This window comes from Gavia stellata, chromosome 15 (assembly GCF_030936135.1).
Source record: "Gavia stellata isolate bGavSte3 chromosome 15, bGavSte3.hap2, whole genome shotgun sequence".
NCBI classification, from domain to species: Eukaryota; Metazoa; Chordata; class Aves; order Gaviiformes; family Gaviidae; genus Gavia; species Gavia stellata.
Window position 1 is genome coordinate 13,084,776 of NC_082608.1, and position 22,579 is coordinate 13,107,354.

The 22,579-nt window shown below is 39.9% G+C and overlaps 2 protein-coding genes across 2 annotated transcripts; one reads left to right on the plus strand and one right to left on the minus strand.

Annotated features, from left to right (window-relative positions):
• Positions 1-3,205: 3,205 nt before the first annotated feature.
• LOC104251778 (carboxylesterase 5A) lies at positions 3,206-13,723 on the minus strand. Its single transcript, XM_009819603.2, has 13 exons — positions 13,496-13,723; positions 12,709-12,913; positions 12,147-12,285; positions 11,748-11,881; positions 11,062-11,215; positions 10,703-10,804; positions 9,728-9,826; positions 9,105-9,245; positions 7,720-7,800; positions 6,690-6,837; positions 5,881-6,030; positions 3,866-3,938; positions 3,206-3,721 (listed from the first exon to the last, which is right to left on the minus strand). The coding sequence occupies exons 1-13, from the start codon at positions 13,569-13,571 to the stop codon at positions 3,532-3,534; spliced, it is 1,692 nt and encodes a 563-aa protein (XP_009817905.1). The 5' UTR covers positions 13,572-13,723; the 3' UTR covers positions 3,206-3,531.
• A 2,875-nt stretch (positions 13,724-16,598) lies between these two features.
• CIAO2B (cytosolic iron-sulfur assembly component 2B) lies at positions 16,599-18,714 on the plus strand. The gene is made up of 5 exons (XM_059824683.1): positions 16,599-16,740; positions 16,877-16,956; positions 17,269-17,394; positions 17,904-17,949; positions 18,493-18,714. The coding sequence occupies exons 1-5, from the start codon at positions 16,599-16,601 to the stop codon at positions 18,588-18,590; spliced, it is 492 nt and encodes a 163-aa protein (XP_059680666.1). The 3' UTR covers positions 18,591-18,714.
• Positions 18,715-22,579: the final 3,865 nt, after the last annotated feature.

Here is a 22,579-nt window from a genome sequence, read left to right on the forward strand (position 1 = left end):
GTTTATGCACTCTGCGTGAACTCACATCTATCATTGGAGCATGGTATGAAAAAGAGGGAAGTGATAGCTGAATAGAAATAAAAGAGATTTTCTGCCCATGTTAACTAAGAAGTTTTCTTAGCTTTATGTAAGCTTTGGGCTCTGCCTTTTTTTTTTTTTTTTTTTTTTTTTGGCAAGGCTCAGTAGCTCTTGCCCCAGAAAGGCTGTTTTGCAATTTTATATAACAAGAATTTTCAGTTGTCAAAGACAGCATTTCTATAGATTACTTTACTGCTTGCACCTTTGTTTTCAGCTATGTGGGCCGTAAAGACCCACAGTCATTAAATTAGTTCAGCACATACATTATGCACCTAGTAGTCCTGTGTGGTATGACCGTGCTTGTGCACTTTACTCCGAATCTTCTGAAGTATATCTGCACAGGTGTGATCTACAGCCCTTGTAGGTAAATCCTGGTCAACTTCAAACTGGACTGCTTAGAGAGGAAACTGTTGGCACGTAGCTTCAGATGTATACATTCAGTGCATGCTGAGTATCTTAAGCATTTGCTTTGTTAATGAGGAAACTCCTGCCCTCTGTACTGAGCTGTGTGCTGCAGCAGCTACGCTGTTAACAATGCCAACGCTCTGCTAGCATGCGTATCAGCTGTTTCTGAGTGTATGGTTAGTGCACAGTATACATTGGCAAATGGAATAACACTGTAAATTTGAGCGTCTAAGAAAATAATGTGGACAATAACTTCATTGCAGAATTTTTATAGCTGTATAGATGTTCTCTGGGAGACTTTTTTCTTGTTTTCAAGAGTGACGTTCATGACACTAAAGGTCAATAAAACTGGTCTGGGATTAGTCTGCACTGTTATGAATGTACAGTCTATACTGTACTGGTAGATGTATGCACTGTCAAATGCAAAGAATGGAAACAGGTGCCTGGGGTACAAGTGATGGAGTTTAGCATAAGTTAATCTTCTACCTTTATCTGTGGGATAAAGGTTTCCTACAAGCCAAGGGCAGGAGTACTGTGTAGTAGTAAACTCTGCACTCCTGTTTGCCTGCCTGAATACTGTTGCAAGTTCTCTGTCTCCACTTACCTTGGACTGCTTTGGTTCCTGGCATGGGAAAACTGTTTCCATTCGAGGTTCAACTACAAGAATCCCTGCTTGTGACTCAGCTTCCATCCTGATGGGCACGCCTGCCTCAACTCACTTGCGACCCACAAACTGCAGGAGGAGTCCTTTGCTACAAAGCCAAATGCTGCGTACTCTGCTTGCTGCTATTTCCTTTGGCTGGAACGAACTTTATCTCCATAAACAATTTTTCTATCTCCTGATCTTTATTGGCTTTACTAAACTCTGTCCTTTCCCATTTGCTTTTCCTTTGGTTTTTGCCTTCATTTACTACTCTATTTTCCAAGTCTTACTCGTCAGTGTTTGTTCTACTCACTATTTCTCTCTCAAGTACCCATTCTGCAAAATGTCTCAGCCCATATCCTATCCACAGACCCAGAAAAGGAATCATTCTGAAAATATTACCAGTGCAAACCAGTTTCTGCAAACTCTGCCAATCTTACTTACAATAAGATAATAAACAAATGGGGTTTTAGATCCCTACAGCCTTGCCTGTAGATACTTTGTATGGATCTATAAGCATGACCTATGTGCTCTGCAAATGTGGAAACTCTTACTCTAGTGACGTAAACTGAACGTGTGGAATCTGGAGACAGTGCTACATATGTGGCAAGTGGAATTCTTCTATCCTGTTTGGCATTGAATTTTAAGAAACAACATTCTGCGGCTTACCCTCAGTCAGTGAATAATGCATAAGTCGGGGATCAATCAGAAAAAATCCTGCCATATGATGACATCTGCCTTTCTATACTTTAATGCTCTGCTACCTTCCTTGATTTCAATAGCTGAAAAATAGAGACAAATATCACATTTATAGGCCCATAATTGCATAAGAAATCACAATTACATTTTACCTCAAGTATGTATGATAGAAACATTTAGAAGTCTGCATTTAGAACAGGGTCAGTTTGTTTTTTTACTTAGCCCCTGGTGAGTATTCAGTGAAGCTGGATTGTATAAAACTTAGAGCCAGTCTACGAAGCTAGTGCTTGGACAGCTTTAACACTGTCTCTTTAGCATGTGGTAATCTCACATCAGGATGTCTCTGGGATGGGACAGTATCAGAGCACTCACCCCTAAATAGAGAGCAGTAAAATCTTTTGACATTTTCCACTGTGATTTATTTTTAGCACTGTGCTTGTGCATAAGAAGCCAGTTCCACTGCACTTCTCTCTGTACACTTACAACATAAGCATATGTTCTGTGCACACACATACAATGCTGCCTGTTTAGCTCCTTTTAATGGGAGTGGTACAGGACCTCAGGGGAATTGTATGTGCAATGAAAATCTATCAAGACTATTTTGAGATTATATTCCCCTCACAAAACATGTTAGCTAAAACAAAGGAGAAGGGACAGATGCTTAGCAGGATTTCCCACTTACCAAAACAGCAGTTGTGCTAACAGTCTAACCCTTCCTCCTGAGTTCTGACTGGCAACAGAATATGGGCAGGAAGAGGTAGAAAATCCCACTCTATTTCTTCCAATAAAGTAATTCAGAAAGAAGGGATGGCCAGTTAGATGCTGTAGGACATTATGAGCTATGAACAATCTTAAATTCTTCCAGAGACACAGAGGGAACAGATGTCTAGTGCCCCATAGGATCTACGGAGCTGCATAATTCTGTTGTGAGGTAGCAGCAAGGTCAGGAATATGGTTGGGATCGCTGGAACAGCCTAGAAGCCCTGGAGCTCCAGGCTCTCCAGAGAAGAGCCTGGAGCACAACGTAAAGCACCATGGGAAACACCAAAATTGTGAAACTAATGTTACCAACGTTGATCCTTCTAAGGGAGTTATTGCTAAATTTAAAAGAAAAAAAAGTGTGGGTAGTAGAGACTGTTTCTCCCCTTTCTAACATTTGGCAGAAGTCTTAATTCCAGCACTACTGTTACTGATTATATATCACAACAGTCAGAAATATACTACCTCTGTTGTAAAACCGACTTACAAAGCAGAACATTTTTTAGTTCAATTCTTTTTTTCCACAGGGGACACTTCTGTATCTAAATCATACCAAAATTTCTCTACCATCGCTGATACACTTGACATCAAAAGACAGTTTTACTTGCAGATCGAGTCTTTATTGATTTCACTTTATTAAAACAATGTTGCTGCTACGTTCTGTCTTCAGTCATGGGGAAGCAACAGAAAAACCTGAGCAGTGGGGAAATCTGGTACCTATATTTAATAAGCGAGGCTTCTGTTGTAGACACAAATCGATGAAGAAGTACAGGATCACAAAGGGGAAATAGATCAGTTGGAATTACTACAGTGAATAATTGCAAGTATGACAACTGTGAAGAAAAGGTGAAAAGAAGGGAAACATAATTTTATCCTCAAAATTATTTTAAGTAATTTCTTTTACTATCCTAATAGTGTGCCTATTATGTGCATCTTTAGACTGTAAATTATAACTCTGAATTAACCTTCTTGTTTTCTGTTCTTTTGTTATTTGTCTTTTCAAACATCAGCTTTCTCCAGAAGTCTACCTTCTGTTCTTTCAACTTTCTGGCTTTCTTTTGTTTTAGATTTATTTGTAAGTATTCTTCATTTAGGTTATAAGATGGCCAGTCAGCCAAACCTTCCCCATTAGGATTTCTGTAAACAAGAAGAAAGAGTGAACGCCCTTTTCAGTCAGGGGGAATTCAATCAAAGCAGTTAAGACTGAATCAACAAAACAGCTAATTCACTTTGGAGTCAGTACAAACCAGTAATACGTGTAATGAATCTCATGATTCTTACCCATTTCGAGCAAAGTTAGCCCAGTACTTCATTAGAGTTCTACTAAGGTTCTTTTCTTCCTCTGTAACTTCACCTGAGAGACAAAATACAAAGTAATTATTATGTGTGGCAGAAATCAAAACATTGCTACTACAGAAGCAGCATTTCAGTCTGTGAATACGTTGTAATCAGTAAGTTGTTACAACAGAGGTACCACGCCTGCAGTATGTTAGTAATACAGCAACCATCGCAAGAAGATTCCAGAACTCTTTATGAATGAGAATAGCGTAATTATCCTTATCCTACATGTTCGGGATTTGGGGTACAAGGAAATAAGGTGATTTGCCCGTAGCTTTTCAGGAAGCCAGAAGCAAAACCAAAAAAAGAACCCATGTCTCCCGAGTCCCATTACAACTCAAGGAATGGGCCACATGTTTTAGTTTCACAGATCTCATTCTAGCTTTGTGGGACTGAAATTCTCCCTATTATTCACAGCATCACTAAGCAAAGATTTCTTCATTCTGATACAAGATGATACAAGATGATACAAGATGATTCCATGTCTCAACACTTCAAGAATATTAATTTAAATATAGTTACACATAGGCCCACTGTATCAGGTTAAGTGAAAATAATTTTAGTTACAGTGTGTTACTAATTATAAATGCATCTCAATACATCAAGAAAAATATTAGCTATTTTAATGCTCTCAGTAAATTCAGGCAAATAGAAAAAAAGAACTGTATAGTGTTTTCTGGTGTAGGATAACATAAGTAAAAAAAAAATACAAAATATAAGCAAAATCAAAAGACTCTAGTAACAGATTAACGAATGCTTTTACAACATAGCTGGATGGCTCCAAAGTTCAATGGAGTAAAAGGAAATACTTTTATTTATGTAGGCTTTGAAACAGACTATGAACTACTGTGAGGCGCTTAGGGACATGGTTTAGTGGTGTACTTGGCAGTGTTAGATTAACGGTTGGACTCGATGATCTTAAGGGTCCTTTCTAACCTAAATGATTCTGTTTCTGTGTTTCTAAATGACAAAAATAAACCCATAAAAATGGTGAATTCACTTAAAATAAGTAGAATTTACATGTTTCTTTGTCAAAATAAGAACTGCTCCTAATTTGTTTCATGGGAAAGAAAATACTGCATCCTGAATATTATTGTTTTAGGCATATGCAATTAAAGCAAATTGCTGGATTCGTAATATTCCTGAAGATGTAGCATCTTGAACCTAACTGTTCAATGGTTGGCACATTCATTTGAACTGTAGCAACATGGGATTGTGCCTGAAGGAGCCAGAACTTACAGAATCCTATGAGAATGCCCAAACTGACAAGGCAAAGGCATTTTTGGGAGTACACCCTCAATCCTTCCTCAGTGGACTGGTTCCATTTTGAATAAAATGCTTAAACACTAATTGAGCCATGGGAGAAAATAGTCTTTAACCTAACCATTAGATCTTCACGCAGAAAATGAAACACCAGAGTTCCAAGCCTTGCTCTAATCAACACAGCTGGGACACTATCTGCAAAAGAGACCGAGTCCTCCACTCTCTGGAGCCCAACAGCCCATGGGATTTCCTGGAAAGGAGGAGACATTAGCTTGAATTCCTCAGGAAAAGAAGAGAGCCTAGACTTCCTGCTTCCCAAGTACTCCACTAATCCCCTGTAAGTTTAATTGACCATTCCTCCTTCAATTTATTTTGCAGCCAAAGCTATTTAGCAAATTCATGAACAGTGCTGGTATAATGACAGTGATGTTTTCTAGCAAATTTCCTATTTCCTAGATTGTTCACAAATGTGTAACTTACTGTGCTTCAGAAACAGTAATCTGTACATGCTAAAGAATGGAGAAGACAGTAAATTAGTGTTAAACAAATTCTAACAGGAGAAGGGGTTATACTTTGGTCTCACTGTTAATATATGCACTTTAGTCTCATTAAAATGGAAGTAGCACTACTGAATAGAATAATGTCAGTGTTATGAGAGTAATTTATAAGTGAATATTGAATGTTCTATTCCTTACTACGTAGCTGAATATCACCGGCCAGATATGGTCCTCCAAAGACAAAGCCAACTTCATCTCCATGATCAGCTTTCACATACTCTGGTTTACTATCCCAGTATGAAGTGGGCCGATGCTGATATTCAAAGAAGTAGGCAGGTGCTCCAGACTCTAGAAGATGTAACATTTAGAGAGTTAAAGAAGACATGCATAAATGATGCCTGACATCAGCTGTTTAAAATATTACTTTAAATATGCCCAAATCTTTATGCTGGACACATTTTTAATGTAATGTTACATTCAAATATGTATTTTTATTTTTACTTCAAAATTAAGAACTCATAGTGCTTACACAAAAAAAACCTGAAAGATTCACCCCAGGAAAACTTACAGAAAACAAAGTAACATCAAATTATTTTCCAGTTCTGGGTATTTTGGCACAGCTGGTCTACAGGTAAATACCAGAAAATCTCCACACTACAGAGCTGCTGACTTCCCAAGTAGCACTGGGCCAAAGGACAAATTCCAGGTTGCTTTAATGTGTTTTAATTTTTAAGCCTGTATACTTCACTTAGCAAACATTTACCTGTGTTACCATGCTCTGCTCTCAATATATTGTGACTATGAGCACAGGTGCAAGACACTAGCACAAAGATAAAGGAGTACATACACTTGCTTCACACAATCCTGCAGACCTGTATCACTCTGCACCCCCATTGAGTTCCCTGTAGAAATGTCAAGAAGGGCTGCCTACACACGACAGGATTTGTGCCATTTGATCTGGCATGTAGTAAGAGGTTTGAATATCCTACTGGTGTTCATTAGCTCACCCTTGTGATAATTCAATGCTTTAATGGATGGCACGACAATTCCTACATCCCCTAGCAAGTCCAGAAATCGGTCTCGTAGCTGAGCAGGATCATCTGTGTTTCCTAGATATTCATCCACTATCACAGGCAGAAACTCTGATGGTACATCCTAAGAGAAAAAGGGGAAACAAGAAACAAACAGAAAAATTATCACTCTCTGAATTAGCAACTAAAAATGTCATCTTTTAAACTTCGGAGATTCCGCAAAGGCACAAAGGTCCAGGGTAGCATCCATGTTGATGGGAAACTATGATGGAAAATAAAACCTATTTAGAATTTTTGTGGGGGGAAAAAAACCCAACACCAAAAACCAAACCAAACAAACCATCTCAGGTCAAATTTACAACAGATTTATATGGGTTAAAACTACAGGAATAAATGAAGATCCAGAAACTTCTCCTGATAATACCTTTGGCTTCTGTTTTCTTCAGGAGAAAAGAGATGGGAATAACAAAAGTAAATTCTCTTGAGTCCTTGAAAGATTTATTTACTATTAGGCTACAGGGCAAGACCAATGAGATCTCCAAACACAGCTTCGTTTTTACTGTTAGAATTTGCTGCTTACATTTCAAAACTAGGAGTGCAAAGTAACTACTTCAAAAGTTACATTTAATTTAATGTAAACATACAGAAAAATCCTGCCTTGAAACCCATCAACCAGGAGATTAGCCATCAGATACTGTAAGATTAAGGACACTATTACAGTAATCCTGCATACAAATACATAAGATAAAAATGTTGGTTCAGAGGTCTAGAAGGAAAAAGGTATTTCCCCAAATCCCAGGCCTGGCTCAGTCCTATTTCTGTGTAACCCCATACACCGTAGTCCTGTCAACTTCGCTGGGACTCTCTCCAAGGCATAACATGATCTCAGGTCTTAGTAACACTATGACTTTAGCAGGAAATTAGAGAAAACCGAACTTCACAAATCTGTTTTATGCATTAAAAAGAAATTTCACTTCTCAAATTAGATTAGTGCAACAGTTCTTACCAGCATTGGTAGTAAAAACTCTAAAGTTGAAGCGATTGATTTTTTATCCCCTATTTCCTTCAAACCTGGTATTTTTGATGTCTGCAGAGAAAAAGAGAATGTTATTAGCACCATTCAACTTCTCCAATATTTTTAACATTGGAACTACATTATTCCACTTTATTCTTACTATTGGTGTTTATTTTTGAAGCATCATATCATATGCAAAAATGCAGTACGATGCAGTGGCTGTCTTGAAAAGCTTGTATTTACTGCAGTAAATGCTTCCTTGGTGAAGGTTTTTACATAAACCCCTCATACTAAGTAGTTTATCCTTAAATCAACACAGGTTGTTAAGAAACTTGTAAGACTAGAAAGCATTAGGGCAGAATTGAAGCGAAAAGCTTCTTCCGTCTCAAAGGCTTATTTTCCCTCTGGTAGGGGAGATCTTAAAAGTCACTGGCAGCCTCTCTGTCTCTAGTCCAGTTGTTTCAACCCTTTGAAGTAAAGATAAGGCAATGCTCCTCCTCTTCTAGAGCATTACATAAAATTACTCTTCTGTCTGCAGAATGAATTAGAACAGATCTCACTTTACATTTTTCTTTTTGGACTCAGTACCAGCACACTCCCAGAGACACACAGTTACTACACAGATTCAGAACAAATGCTTTGTACTACATAGATGAACATGAATACTTAGGAAATGAAGAAAAGAGGACAAGGAAAAGAGATGACACAAATCCACCTCCTGCAGTTTTGTGCACTGTATAGCAACTGCTCACTTTTTGGAGTTACCCATGGAATACTATGCAATGAGAATGGGTGGGACACCCCCATTATCCCCATACTCTGTCCCCAGCTGAGATTTTTCAAATGATAGATCTTTCTGCATGGTGAGAAGGAACACAGGGGCAATGATATAACCAGCAGTCAGAGTTCATAATGACATACAGGGTAAGCTGTTTAAGGTGATCAATGCCGCATTTTTAAACATTCTATGTATCAATCCTGAATACTGTGCGCCTAACATCTGTGTGTTGTAAGGGAAGGGATTGATTTCATTTTTCTTTTAGTAATAAGCCTTTGACTGTCACATTCTTTTTCCTCTCTCTAACTGTATGAGGGATTAAAATTTCAGGATAAGAAAATAATGTATAAAATTGATGTTCCAGGGATGTCCATGTAGTTTAACTTGCAGGATGAAGCCTGCCTCATTGTTTTGTGACCAACTGGTTCTGGGTCACTACAGAATCATAATGCAAGCAAAGTTTACCTTGTACATATTTCCAACAATGCAAAGCCTTTTGGCCATACTTAAAAGGTGTCCTACCAGCAAATAACTTCTTAGAGTTGCCTGCATCAGTTAACACAAACGTTAAAAAAATGAAGAATAGGCATTAAATTACAGATCTAATATTCCAGCCAAATTCATTGTTGGTGACTCCTATCATAAACGGGACTGCATTAAATTCTTTTCCAGCCAATATCTCTTCAGGTGACTTATGAAGAAATACTCCATCCAAAACTAAGGGTAGAAATGGAATTTCCTGAAGGAAGAGAAAAAAATATCAAATTACTTGTTAATAGTATTTTCCTTTTCTCCTTCAAATCACAAAATAAAATGTCCACGTTTAATGTTCCAAGTGCAAAAAAAAAAGGGCTTTAAGAAATCTGAGTATCTACAGCCACTGTAACATACATTTACAGTTTTGCACAAGAGCATAAAAAACTAGCCTGGTTGGGTCATGGTATGGAGTAATGTAATGGTTTCCTGATCCTGTGCTGCTTCTAACTGACATTAAAACATATGTATGCTCGAGTCTTGCTCACAACTTTACAGGTGCTGTGACACACCACTGAAAATTCTGAGGAGAAATGTGAAATTATTTCAGTATTTAGGGGTATTTTGACAAAAATTAGGAAAAATCAACTTTGGAAAAGGCCAACAATGAACTCTAGTCAGAGGCTGAGCTAAAGTTTTGCAAGCGTGCCATTAGAAAAATCTGTTACTAAGCAAAGCTTCACCTACCGTACTGTTAAAGACTATATCCTTTGCGTCCTGGCTCCTTAAGCAGTTTATCAGTGAGAGTGAACTGCTCGTCTCACATTTAAATATACTTGCAATTTTCTGAAAATTATTAACAAAGACAAGAACTGTTAGCTATGAGATGGTCTTTAAGGAATTTATGACCCAAAAATTACTATACACAGTACTGTTAATAGTTTTATTTAAGGGCTGATTTAGGTGAGCTTGTAGGTCTTCAAGTATTTTATTTTACTAGAAATACTACAGTTTGATCACGAAGTGAAATCATTCTGGTATACTTCTCTTTCTTGTTATATTTCCATTCACTGTTCTACAACAAACCTTGCTGTAGAGATAATACGAGGTTGTAACATAAATAAGGCAAGAAAATTCAGAAAATCAACTTGTGAAAGATTTATATTATTACTACCAGCTGTTTCAGGAGGAGAAATGAGAAGGTACTTATAGAGAGGAATTTAATTTTGAAGGGTTTTTTTTTTTTTTTCTTTTTTTAAAATTAATTTACTTCAAATAAAGGACATCCATAAAAGACCATGGCTGAATAAAAACTGAATGCCTCTTCTGGATTCTAATTAAACTTTCCATAATAAATTTCATAGTTACTGTATAAGTTACAGTGTGCATGAAAATGGACATATGCCTAGCTTGGTATGTGTGTCACTGACAATACCTAACTCAACCCACAATATTACAATCACATAACTGTACAATCTATTTCCAACACCAAACAAGCATGGTATGATTGAAAATAAATAGACTATTTGAATGAAAATTTACTTAGTGCTAATCTATATATTCATAGGTATGCCATGAGAATAAATGTGATCAACTTTGTTGCATAACATGCAATCAGATCTTCCCCTTTTCTCTTTTAACCGAACTATCAGATAAAAGAAATGTCATATTTTAGGTTATAAAGGCTTTAAAATGAAAAAAAAAAAAAAAAAAGGCGCCTACCTTAAGATCCGTTGAAAGAAGTAAATCTTTATCAGAGGGCATTAGAATTCCACTCTGTGATATTGCTTTATGAAAGAGACCCTTAGACAAAGGAGATAAAACCTGCCAAGAAGGGAAGAACAGAAAGTATTTATTCTACATTAAGGTCCTTATCCCATAACTTTATGCTTGACTAGACTGACGAATTCAGTGGTGAATTACACATTTTTGTGTGCTTACAGGGGAAGTGTCCAGACTTAGCACAATGTGCCATTAATCTTACTTTGAAAAATCAGATTAAGCATGAAATGTTACACTAATTGAGGTTTTGAAGATTCTTTTTAAGCCTTTACTTTCTAGTATATCTACTGCATGCCTACATGTGCAAAAACAGAGCAAGATCCTGCAGATACACCAAAGAGTGTGACAGATCCTGGATCTCCACCAAAGTGTTCAATATTTTCTTGGATCCACCGAAGAGCTGCTACTTGATCCAAAAATGCCCAGTTCCCACGAGCGTGCTCATCACCTGTACTGAAAGAAAAGCAGTATAAGCCAACTTCTCAGGAATAGTAACAGTTCTTCTAATACCAGGATAAAATAAACCTCACCAACTTATATTTTGTGCAAAGTGTCATATTTGGCCAAGGAAAGATCTGTATAGCCTACTGACCTAAAGCCCTTCATAGTCAGATCTAAGCCCCACTGACTTACTTGCCTCTACTGTTCGTTCACCCATACACAAATGGATTCCTGGCCTTTACACTATATGATTTTTTGCTTTATACACCCATGGATGGAAGTAAAGTCAAGAACAAACATCCTATCCAGAAACAAATAAGCCCAACTATGATTTGATAGCAGGCTACAATCAAATGACAATGCAAATGGAATTTATGGACATTTCTAAATGTTCTTAAGTCCTGATGTCAGTGATCTATGTACATTTAAACCCCTGGAACAGTGGGAAGCTAGTATAGAAGTTCAGCTGATTTAGAAAACAAAACTACCCATGCTTTAAACATGATAGCAAGTATTTTGTAAAAAGTGAAATAGGTCATCTTACTTGAGGAATCCGAGGAGTCCAAGTCTGTATTGAATTATGACTACCACAATATTCTCGTAAGCTGATAGCGCAGAACCATCATACCTAGAAGCACCACCAAATACAAAATTGCCTCCATGGATCCACACCATTACCTTAGAGAAAAAAGGATGAGACACACTTTTATACATTGCTTGGTAGATTTCATTTGAAAAAAGAAGACAACATCAAAGAATCAGAAACTCCAAATCACCAAAGCTCAATGAGAGCTGAATTTTAGGTTGGTGGACTTTGAATTTTACATAGCAATATTATTTTTGCTAATGCAGCATCACATTTTCAAAAGCAATTAAGTGACTTAGGAGCTATCATTAGGTGCAAACTTTGTATGACACAAGTTTGTACAGTGGGTTTACGTACAGGTAACTTGTCCTTCTTGTTTGAACCAGCAGGGCTGTAAACATTTAGATACAAACAGTCCTCAGAAGTTCGGAATGGAAGGTGTTTTTCTTTAAAGTTTTTTTCAGCTATTTTCAGCAAGGACAGATCTTGAGGACATCTTCACAAAAGAAAGCATGACTATTAGTAATAAAACTGCAACAGCAACACTGTAACAACAATAGAGAAAACACACCTTTTGCCCCCCAGACTGAATTCCCACAGGGTGCTCGAACTTTGTGTTACTTATATACAGTTAGAGGTGCAACTGGTAAAAGCACAGCTCTATACTTGTACTTAAAAAGCTGAATTATTTCAGCACAGTATAATGAGAAAACGTGATTTCCAGAGACAGGAATTTCCCAGGAATTCTTTGTGGTTCCTAGTCCTACAGTTCTTATGAAATATTTCAGTACTGGCAGCGTATTCACTAGCAGTCAATACAAGCTCCTTACCAAAAATCAGACCTCTGTACCTTAATAAACACAACAACACTGACAAACATGAGCAGGTCCTATATACAAATGATCTGAACAGCTCTCACAGTGGTGGGTAAAAACTCGCATCTCTCAGATCATGCCAGGGTTCAGGTGGTTCAGGTGGGGAAAACCTCAAGGATCCAACAGGTGCTTTTGCAAAAGGAATCCCAAGGAAAACATTTACAAGTTTGTCTGTCCCCTTCACATTTGTTTGTCTCCCTTTGAGCCGTCCAAGTGTGATAGTCACTTCTGGCTCAGCACCAGTCTCTCCTAAGTAACATATAAGGTAAACAAAAATAATTAAATTGCATCTTCATAATTATCAGACACCCTTTTCAATGAGGCATTTTTTACTGACTAATTTAGAGGATTTCAGCTTATTCCTTTCAATTTTGTTCAGTTTTCATTTCGCTTTTGGGCAATGACAGACGCCCTCTGCCGAACACTCCTATAGCTGGCTCTGCCAATGACAACGGGAGCTAGGTAAGGCATCGTTCAGTCACTGTGCAAGAGCATAAAGCTTAAAACCAAATTTCAGAGCCAACAGCAACTGTCAAAATCATTTAACATTTTCTAAATCCAACAAGATCTTAAAAATAATTTGTTTAGATAATTCGGAAATGGTTTTGCTCTATACCTTTTAAGGAAGATAGAAAGTTTTATTTTCATAAAATCATCTCAGAAATGGTTTCATCTCACAAAACCACCAATTTTTGCATTAAGCTTATTAGGGTACTTTTGCAGATTGCTAACAAAAGTATAAGAGATGTACTGTCTTTGAAAATCGCTACACTGCAACTTGTTAGTGCAGTTGCTTCCCGAACAGCAATAATAACAGATTTTGCACCTCACCTTCTGCTCCGCAAGTGATGAATGCTATACTACAAAACAAGGTACAAAGCAAAGCAGTCTGGCTTTGAGGAGCCATTTTTCATCCCCTTTTGGACTCTAGGTCATTTTCTGGTTTTATGCGGAAGAGAATGGTACAAAGGTCCCTGCTGAGGGCACTCTGAGTAGGGAGTGCAGCTAAATTCCCTTTTAAACATGCACTGCATTAAGCACTTTCAGAGCTGTACTTGATACAGAGTGTAAATACAATCCCTTAGTCTAACACACCTCATCATTACCTGATCCTGAGAATGGATGATCTGAAAATGACCCAACACCATCTGTGAACAACAACAAAAGGTCTAATCGTAGTTAATCTGCTGTTAGTCCTACAAGCAGAGAAAACAGCAACGCTCTGAAGAGGTTCCAGAGCTGTCAACACTTGAATTCTTGTTAAAAAAAAAAACCAAAACAACAAAAACCTCACCAAAAACCAGGATTGTAGATTAAAAGTAACTAGGAAGTAACAATTAAAAAAAGAAAAAAAAATAGTTAATTCTTGCAGAAGTTTTAATAAGGGCTAGCACATCTGTACTGTAATTGACACTAGTCCCCAGCAGGGACTGGCCTCCAGCCTCTAAATTAGTTCTTTATCCCTTCTTAAATAAAAATAGGCCTCCTGCATTTTTCAAAATTAAAGGGGAGACTAAAGTTGAGGGTCAGATTATAGCTTCTTCTCCACGAGCAGCCTCCGTGGCGGTCAGAAAGCAAGATCTATTTGCCAACACCTTACGGGGTATGTACTTGGTCAAAAAAGTGTGAAAGGGCCATAACCTCATCTTCTCCATAAAATAGCTTCCTACAGTGGAAACAGGCTGGCAATCCAACAGACAGTTTTTGCCTGCTGGCTGAAAAAGTCCTAAAAAATTTTTGTAGAAGCATAACCTCCCTCAGTGTGGATGCCTGGCCCTAAGCAGATTAGCCTCAAGGCCTTCTTCATCATTGGGCCTGCAAACCCAGCCTGCTCCACTAACTCCCAATCTTCAACTGGCAAAACACCCTCTACATAATGGGTCTTTGCCTTTCCACCTTTGATTTGTGCTGCATCTCCTGGATGAACGGTGTCATCAGCATTCAGCTGCAAAGCATACTGCTTCAGGCTCCTCCGCACTGCTGTCACTTAATTCACCTCCAGCACGGGCACTCATAAAGCCTGTGAAGCCAGCTTCTCCACCGCAGGTCATGCAGCATGTAAGTTCATCCTGCTGGGGATACAGAAGTTTGTCAGAGTAAGTCAGTTCATCTTTAACAAAAAGGGTTGCGGATGAGATAGGTAAAACAAAGATTTTCAATGCAAGAGAATTCAGAGCTACTTGTTATTTCTTATATGGTTCCTGAGTCTCCTGGGTTGCGATAGCTTTGGAAAAGTGTGCCAATTTCTCATGAATTTCACCTGGAACTGTGCAAATATGCATTGTAGAACATAACTTGCCTCTTATTTTTTATATTTCCCTCAAATCTTTCTGGAAAATCTTTTCTGTTGCAGTTATTTTTGTTCCAGTCCAATATGAATAGCCCTGGGATTTTTGTCAATTCTTATTGTGGACTAGAAGACAGACCAAAAGCAGCAGATTTCAACATATGGGAAGAGGTGTGTGCACCTGTTTGTGTATGTATACACTCATCCATGCACATATACGTGAGGCAGGGAGCAAGGAGTTGGAAAAAAGCAGGATTCCATGAGGTTACTTAAGTTGAACACTTCCCATCAGTGAAATCCAGCATATATGGACTTCTTGTGCTGCCAAACTGAATTCTCTTTATCAAATTAAAAAAAACCAACACAAAATCAAACCAAACCAAACAAAATCCACATTTAAACTCAGCCAACATCTTCACCACTAAGGGCAGATCAGCTCAGTCAGCTTTGTATTTCATAAACAGCCAGAAAAATTATGCCTGCCAACAGAATTTATTATCCAAAATAACATACACTAATTGAAAGACCAATTTAAGATAACAAAGGATTAGATTAAGAAGTGAACTTTAATGCCAATGTAATCTATATATTAACTGAATATAATACAAACCAAAGATGAAAGTGGAGATAAATGGAAATTTGGCTCACAGGTAGTTTTCTTGTCTTACTTAAAATATCAGCAGATGTGTAAACGTATCAGTAATCTTCAGAACAGGTCCCGCTGGGGGCAAACCCGATCTGGCCCAACTCCCTGCAGTCAAAAGCACACCAGAGGAATCCACCACTTCTGTAAGGCCGTGCTGAGCAACAGAACTGCAATATATGTCTTTTCTTCCAGCTGTGACATCTTTTGAAGCAGCAAGTCTCTGCTCCTTTCAAGTCCTCTTTTCTTTCTGTCAGATGCTGAGGAAACTGCTGCCCTCCGCCTGAGAGGCATCTTCACATCTTCTTACTCGTGACCTGATGTGACAGGCATGAAAAAACCCAAACCCTGTACAAATCGTTTTTTGCAAAGAGAAATCAAACATATGGCAAGGAAGCTAAAACAGGTACATACCTTATGTTTACACAGGAGTGTGTGCTTTAACCCCATTATAAACGGGTGTATAAAGCCAAAATATATCATCATTACACTCTATCACGCCAGTTTCTTCGTTTGCATTTTTTATATATACAGTCTGACTTTTCAAAATTCATTTCTTTCCTCTTAATTAATCAAGAACATTTTGTATTTAACGTGCAGCTTAATCTACCCATCCCTGGCAGCACTAAGGTGACTTCAGAGGCCCCTCACGGACGGCGCAGCTCCGCTGCAGGCATTCCTTCTGCACCCTCGGACTCCACACGCAGCTGTGCAAGACCGCAGCCGCTGAGCGCCGCCTCCCACCGCGCCAGCGCCCCTACCCCGCCTCCTCCTAACCGCCCCGGGGCGGCACCGCAGCTCCCCCGACGCAAACCGCGCCGGTTCGGCTCCGCGCCCACAGGAGCGCACTCCCGCCGCGGCGAAGCGCGGCCCGCGCCGCCCCAGCACCGCCCAGTGCCCGCCTCCGCGCGCGGTGCGGCAGCGAAGGGCGTCCGGGCTCCTTCCGCGCCGCCGCCGGCAGCGCCCGCCCCGCAGCGGAGGCGGGGAGGGCCTGAGCGGCGGCCATGGTGGGCCCCGGCCCGGGCGGCGGGGCGCCGCTGGAGAACGCCAACCCTCTCATCTACCGCCGCTCGGGGGAGCGGCCGGTGACGGCGCGGGAGGAGGACGACGAGCTGCCCGACTCCATCGACGACCGGGAGATCTTCGATATCCTGCCGGGAGGGGGGACCGGGCCGGGCCGAAGGCGGGCGGGACGGGGCCGCTGGGGCGGCGGGGCAGGACAGGGCAGGGCGGGGCGGTGCAGTGCAGCTCGGCTCCGCGTCGCTTTCCTTAACCGGGCAACATCTCATTCGCTCCATTAACGACCCCGAGCACCCCCTCACCCTGGAGGAGCTGAATGTCGTCGAGCAAGTGCGAGTGAAAGTGAGGTCCCCGCTAAGACGCGCCCCCGACCCGCTGGCGCGGCGGTCCCCACCGCCTCTCCCGGGCGGCCGGCCCCCGCTGTGCCGCGGGGCAGCGCTGGCTCTGCCCTCTGATTAACTTCATTATTTTTTCTAACCTTGGAAGAGGTTTATTGTAGCAGTTTACTGCAGCTACACGTAGCATTTAAAAATGTCAGTGAAGAAAACGATAAGCAGCAAAGTACAGCTTCAAGTTGCGTTTCACGTACAATGCCTCCAGCTAGCTTGGGGTAAAGCCAGTGGGTTTTGTACATAAGTGTTTGGTTTTCAACAGGTGAATGACGCAGAAAGCACGGTGGCAGTGGAGTTCACGCCCACCATTCCTCACTGCAGCATGGCAACGTTAATCGGCCTCTCCATCAAAGTAAAATTGATCAGATCTCTGCCTGAGAGATTTAAGGTGAGTAATGAAATCACTCTGGAAAGCAAAAGAGGGGGGGGGGTGTTTGAAAAGAAAAAAAAAAGGGGGGGGGGCGCAAGAAAAAAAGCGCTGGCTAACTTACAGTGAAAAATATCTAGAGCTTTTTTTGTATTGCGGGTGAGGGGAAACACTCCAGGAACCAGAGAGGGCCATGGACTAAAATACTGATGCAGAATTACGGTTCTGTGACAGTCATCACAAGGGCGAGTGGGGCTATGGAGGGAAGTTACCTGCAGTCTCTACAGCACGGGAAGAGGGGAGGTTGGTGCCTCACCCACTGAAGGAGGCTTAAGCTGATGGGAATGCAGAATATTCTGTGATTTTAGACTTCATTTTATTCTGCTATATACAGTAACTGGTATTGGCAAGAATGTCCTTTTTTCCCCCCTCTTTTTGTTACTGTCTTATTTTTATTATTAAATAGTTTGAACTTGAGCTTCCAATGTTTTGTTGACTTGTCCCCTTTTTGTTTTGTGATGGTTTTTAAGCTGGATGTTCATATAACACCAGGAACACATGCCTCTGAGCATGCAGGTAAGGTTTTTTAGTGCTCTGTTGTGTGGTCATCTTTAGGTTTTTTTTAATGTTGAAAATTAGAGAGGAGAGAGACCCCCATACCTGCAGAGCAGCTGTTTAGTATCTGGGACTTTTTCATCAGATTCTGGGGGATGTTACAGAACAGGAATGTGTAATAGTGACACTTAGATATGTCCTGTACCATACTTTAAACATCTCCTCAGGCAACCTGTACTCTCAGTTAGTCACTGATTTGTTTGGGTTATGGAGGACTCAAAAACTGGGAGAGGCTGGGGGGAAATGTCTTCTCATTTTGCACCTACGCGTGTGTAGCTCCCTGCTGCTGAATCATAAACAGCTTGCTGGTTTAACTTGTGATAACATGGTAGCTTTGACTCTAGACTGCAACTGCACGCAGCATAGTTGGCATCTGCAGAATTACTAGTCTACTTGAGTACCATAGCAACAGTGTGATTATGTGTCTCAATGTAAAATGCTTTTAAAAAAGATATTCTATATCAATGTTTTGACCCATTTCTTGTGGTGTTTTTTTCTGCATAGTTAATAAACAGCTTGCTGATAAAGAACGTGTAGCAGCTGCTTTGGAAAACTCTCACTTACTGGAAGTGGTGAATCAGTGTTTGTCTGCTCGATCATAATTGCCCGAGGAGGAAATCGTTGGTATTCTGCTATGTTAAACTAATTTTGTATGTAAGTGGTGATGCTAGTGTTACACTATACATATATCTACGAGCAAAATAAAATCACTTGGATTTTCTTAAAGAAATGTTTCATTACTCCTGCAAAAAATAGTATGTGGGAAATCAGCTTACAGGCAACTACAAAAATAGAATGAAAACTGTCTTTTAAATTTTATTAGGCATTGCATAGGTAGGATTTTTCTTTAAAAAGATTTGTTTCAACCTGTTTTTAACCTGTTTCTCACTATCCAAAATTAGTTATAAACTGCATTTTAGAAGTGGATTTTGCACGCTGGACTTTACAAGTACACCAAGCTAATTGGCAGTTAAAATCTTTACATTCATATGACTATTTTGGACTGCTAATATAATTTTAGCTTCAGACATCAAAAATTGTATAAATTCATGTGTGTGCGAAGTTGTAACATTTTAGCAATAAGTGTAAACACTTCTAAATCATCTGCCTGGTTTTTACTATATTAAATTGGATTAGCCAAATATGGAGGGCTTTTTAGACCTGTATAAAATGTGATTTATTTTTAATTACTCATTATTTGTGGTAGGAAATAGAGTATCTTTGAGGTAGGGGTTTTTTTTTTTTTCATGCACCGGCTGCAATATAGGAGAGTCTCATTCATATTTTTCAGTACAAACAGTCTAGCTCCCCTCTGCTGAAGGACTTTCCTGGCAAAGTTTGACAGCTAAATGACAAGTTTTGCTTTAAACCTATTGAGATTTAGTAATAATACCTAGCCTATGCTTCTGGTCTGGGAAATGTGGCATTTACTAAACTATTGTCTGGCAGAAATTGACAATAGAAAAATTCATTAAGATAGAATTCCAGAATTAGTTTGAACTTTTGTAAAAGATGTTTCTAATCGTGGACCACATGGAAAAATAACAACCTGTTAAAGAAATCCTATCAGGTATTTTGGTGCCTGCACATATGCAATGTTACCTTTGTTGTCATCAGTTATCTAGAGAGTAACTGATAGACTTTTTTAAAAGTAGATTGTGCTCACCTGTTTGATGCTAATACTTTGTATTTCAGTAGTATTTTCTCTTGGAGGGTCTCAGATGCTATTTTAAAAATGGTGCAGCTTATGAACACTATGTAAACCACAGCCTAGTAGTCCAGGTCTAGTCTGTGTTGAGCAGCTCAGGAAACTGGGGCACTGGTGATCCAAGTGTGACATCTACAGTCACATAGCAAAATAGGACAGAAACAAATCCAAATCTACCCATTTCAGAAATGGGGCACCCAGTTTGCACAGGGCTTCTACAGAAAGCCAACTCTGCAGCAGACTTAATCTGCTTATTTGGCTTAGCATCCTTTGAGTGATCAGCACTTGCTTGGATGTATGAATGAAACTGTAAATAAAGACCATATTTCTGTAGTATTAATACTGGGAAGGGAGCAGAATGACCCAACTGTTAATACTATCTTTCTTTTCTGCTTCTCTTGCTGAATCACTGAACTGATTAGTTCTGACATTACCAATGTTTACACCACAAATGAAACTTCAACCATGGCAGTGTATGCAGGCAGCTCATGGGCAACACACTTGGTTGGTTTGATTTTGTTTTCTGTTGTTGTTGTTTTTTAATAGAAAATTAATTTTGCCCTCCCAGATTTTGGGGAAGAAAGGAATGCAAATATGTGCCAGGGGGAAAACAGAAGGATGACTAAGCTGCCAACAGATTGCTTCAACCTGCGCTCCCCATAGCATAATTTACTGATTCCTTCTTTTTGTTGAATCTCTCTGCTTGGCTTTCACAGCTACATAATAATAGTGTTAAATAATTTTTTGGGATGTTGGCACTTGCCTCAGGAAGCACATGGTACACAGTAACCCTGGGGGTGCACTTTGCACCATTTACCTTTTCAGAGAAGCAACGGTATGTGGTTTGATTGTTTAAAGTATATAGTTGAGGGATGACTTTTCAATAAAGGGACGTTATTGTGGGATATCACAGAAAAGGTCTGACTTCTGCTACTTAGGGATGGAGAATTCTATTACTTCAGATCTGGCATGTTTCTTTAAGTGATGTGGATGTTATATTTATGAGATGATAAGAACAGTAAGGACAAATCACAGTTACTTTGCTGAAGATCACAGGTCCTCCTGTACAGGCTCCCTCAGCTTGGATACTTGCTGAATGATAATGTGCCGCTAGTTCGAGCAAAAAACTTCTGTTCCCTGGTTTTAATGATCATTAGCTGGCTCCTGCTGTATGGAGATCAAGTGGGAGAAGAAAACATGAATTTATTACAAATATTTCTTTTCAGACTTATTTTTCCAAAAAGCTACCCCTAAATTTAGCCTCGGGAATGCTTTGTAATAGGACACATTCCATCAGAAACTATGACCCTTCAGAGCAGTTGTGTTGAATACAAACAGCCTCATTCAAGTCCAGTAAAAATGCCAGCAGCAGACACCTGTTTCACATTCCTAGGCTCTGGGCAGAGCCTTCCAGGGGTGGCTGAATGGCATTCACTACTCTCAATCTGCAAGCACTGCAGCAGGAGCTCTCTAGGTGTGTTTGAGCCCGCAGACCAACACAGTTCATGCATCTCGGGTTCCACCACACTGCACATACACAGTCCTGCTCCCTGGGAGGAAGCAGACTTCTTCCCAGCTGCTCCCATACTGTCACGGCCGCCTGATACCAGCAATCTGAAACTTTCGAAGACTGTTCATCCCCCAATTTCATGAGTGGCAGGGAAGCAGCTCTGCAGCTCTGTACCCAAAGATGCAACTGAACTGCCCATGGAAGAGCTTCACACTTGAACGGCAATATTTCTTGTGCTCCTTGGGTGGAGCTATGTGTACCACACACTGGGAACTTAGTTAAAGTTACTTCAGTCTTTTGGCCATGCTTAAGACTGATGTGTTTACATCAATAAAGTGCTTTGATAAAGATCTCCCTTTGGAGCTTTGATTTATAAACTACATGTTTCATAATGTTTTTTTATAGCTGTTATTAAAAACATTTCCCTTTAGCCTGTCAGGCAGACATCTATACCGCTTTCCCTTCTTTTACGAAATACAGTTTGGCATAAATGCAGACTGAACAAGTGGCAGAGTCAACTTTTTTCCCTAAACAAAAGAAAAGTTTATAGCAAAATCTTTCAAATGTTTCTATGGAAAGGTAAGTATCGGCAAAGAGAATAAAAGCAGGGGAAGTTGAGGCTACTACCTGTGTGTTTAAGTCTGCTGGTATGTCTCACAACCGTTTGCCAGCAACATTTAGTAGAAAGCACGTAAAACTTTTTTCATTCCACAAAATGCTAAAAATACACAACATTTTTACAAAATGTACAAATAGCAGAGAGCCTTCATTTTCTTGAAAACAATTCAATAGTTGCAGAAGACATGCTATCACATTCTGTAACGCTCTTATGTACTTCTTATTATCAATTCATACATTGCTTCTTTCATGTCCTACCTGTAAAGAGCTTTTGCATCCTGCAGCAGGTTATCTCCATTCCTTAACTTTCCTTCGTGGATCAAAGGAGCAGCCCTGTCTGCAGTGATAAAAAGACCCTGGTTGTTAGGATGGTTGGAAACCCTGCTCTCTCAGTTGTCTCATCAGTTTTGTTGCTTTTCAGCATCTTGTTGCAGCACATGCAAGCTTCAGATGCCAAGGCTGTCCTCTTTAGCACAGAAGTTAAAACCGCCTCTGGTTCCTGCCGTTAGCTCAGCTCCCAGTGCAGGGCTGGAGGGAGAGAACAGGGCAGAAGTTAATTTCCAGCAAGTCTGTGGAACACATATAACATGGGAATGGGCAGCAGCTGCTGCCTGGGAGCTTTGGGAAGGCACAGAAAGAGAAGGAAATGGCAGGGGTGTACAGCACCTCACTGTGCTGCCACTAGTTGGGGGTTTCCTCCAGCCTCGGTCTGTGGCAACATGGAGAACAGGTAGCTTCTACAGTGCTGGAGGCTT